The sequence below is a fragment of the Buceros rhinoceros genome, unplaced genomic scaffold, assembly GCF_000710305.1.
Source record: "Buceros rhinoceros silvestris isolate BGI_N320 unplaced genomic scaffold, ASM71030v1 scaffold26199, whole genome shotgun sequence".
Classification (NCBI taxonomy): domain Eukaryota; kingdom Metazoa; phylum Chordata; class Aves; order Bucerotiformes; family Bucerotidae; genus Buceros; species Buceros rhinoceros.
In genome coordinates, this window is record NW_010430110.1 from 1 (window position 1) to 263 (window position 263).

The window sequence follows — 263 nt, forward strand, 5'->3', positions numbered from 1 at the left end:
GCTCATGCACCAAAGACGCGGGTATTTTTTCAAAACCTGCCACAAAATAGAGGTTGTCAGAACAGCCATGGGCAGGCATCACTGCGAACCGTATCAGCGAGAGGAAGAGGAATGTATTACCAGGAGGGGAAAGAGGGAGGAAGAGAGACTATCACAGATGGTGGGCGAATCCTGACACCAGAGTTTACAGTTGTCTGTTTGGGAGGAGACTGCTCAGCACCAAGGTGTATCACCAAGAGGGAATGCTGCTAACAGTCTTCACC

The 263-nt window shown here is 50.2% G+C and overlaps 1 protein-coding gene across 1 annotated transcript in view; it reads right to left on the reverse strand.

Annotated features, from left to right (window-relative positions):
- Nucleotides 1-3: 3 nt before the first annotated feature.
- The window catches only part of SIRT7 (sirtuin 7), a gene marked incomplete at both ends in the record, with an annotated part of 2885 nt that continues 2625 nt past the window's right edge, over nucleotides 4-263 (reverse strand). The window contains one exon of the mRNA XM_010142918.1: nucleotides 4-40. Within this exon, the coding sequence (XP_010141220.1) occupies nucleotides 4-40 (37 nt within the window). The remainder of the gene's footprint in view (nucleotides 41-263) is intronic.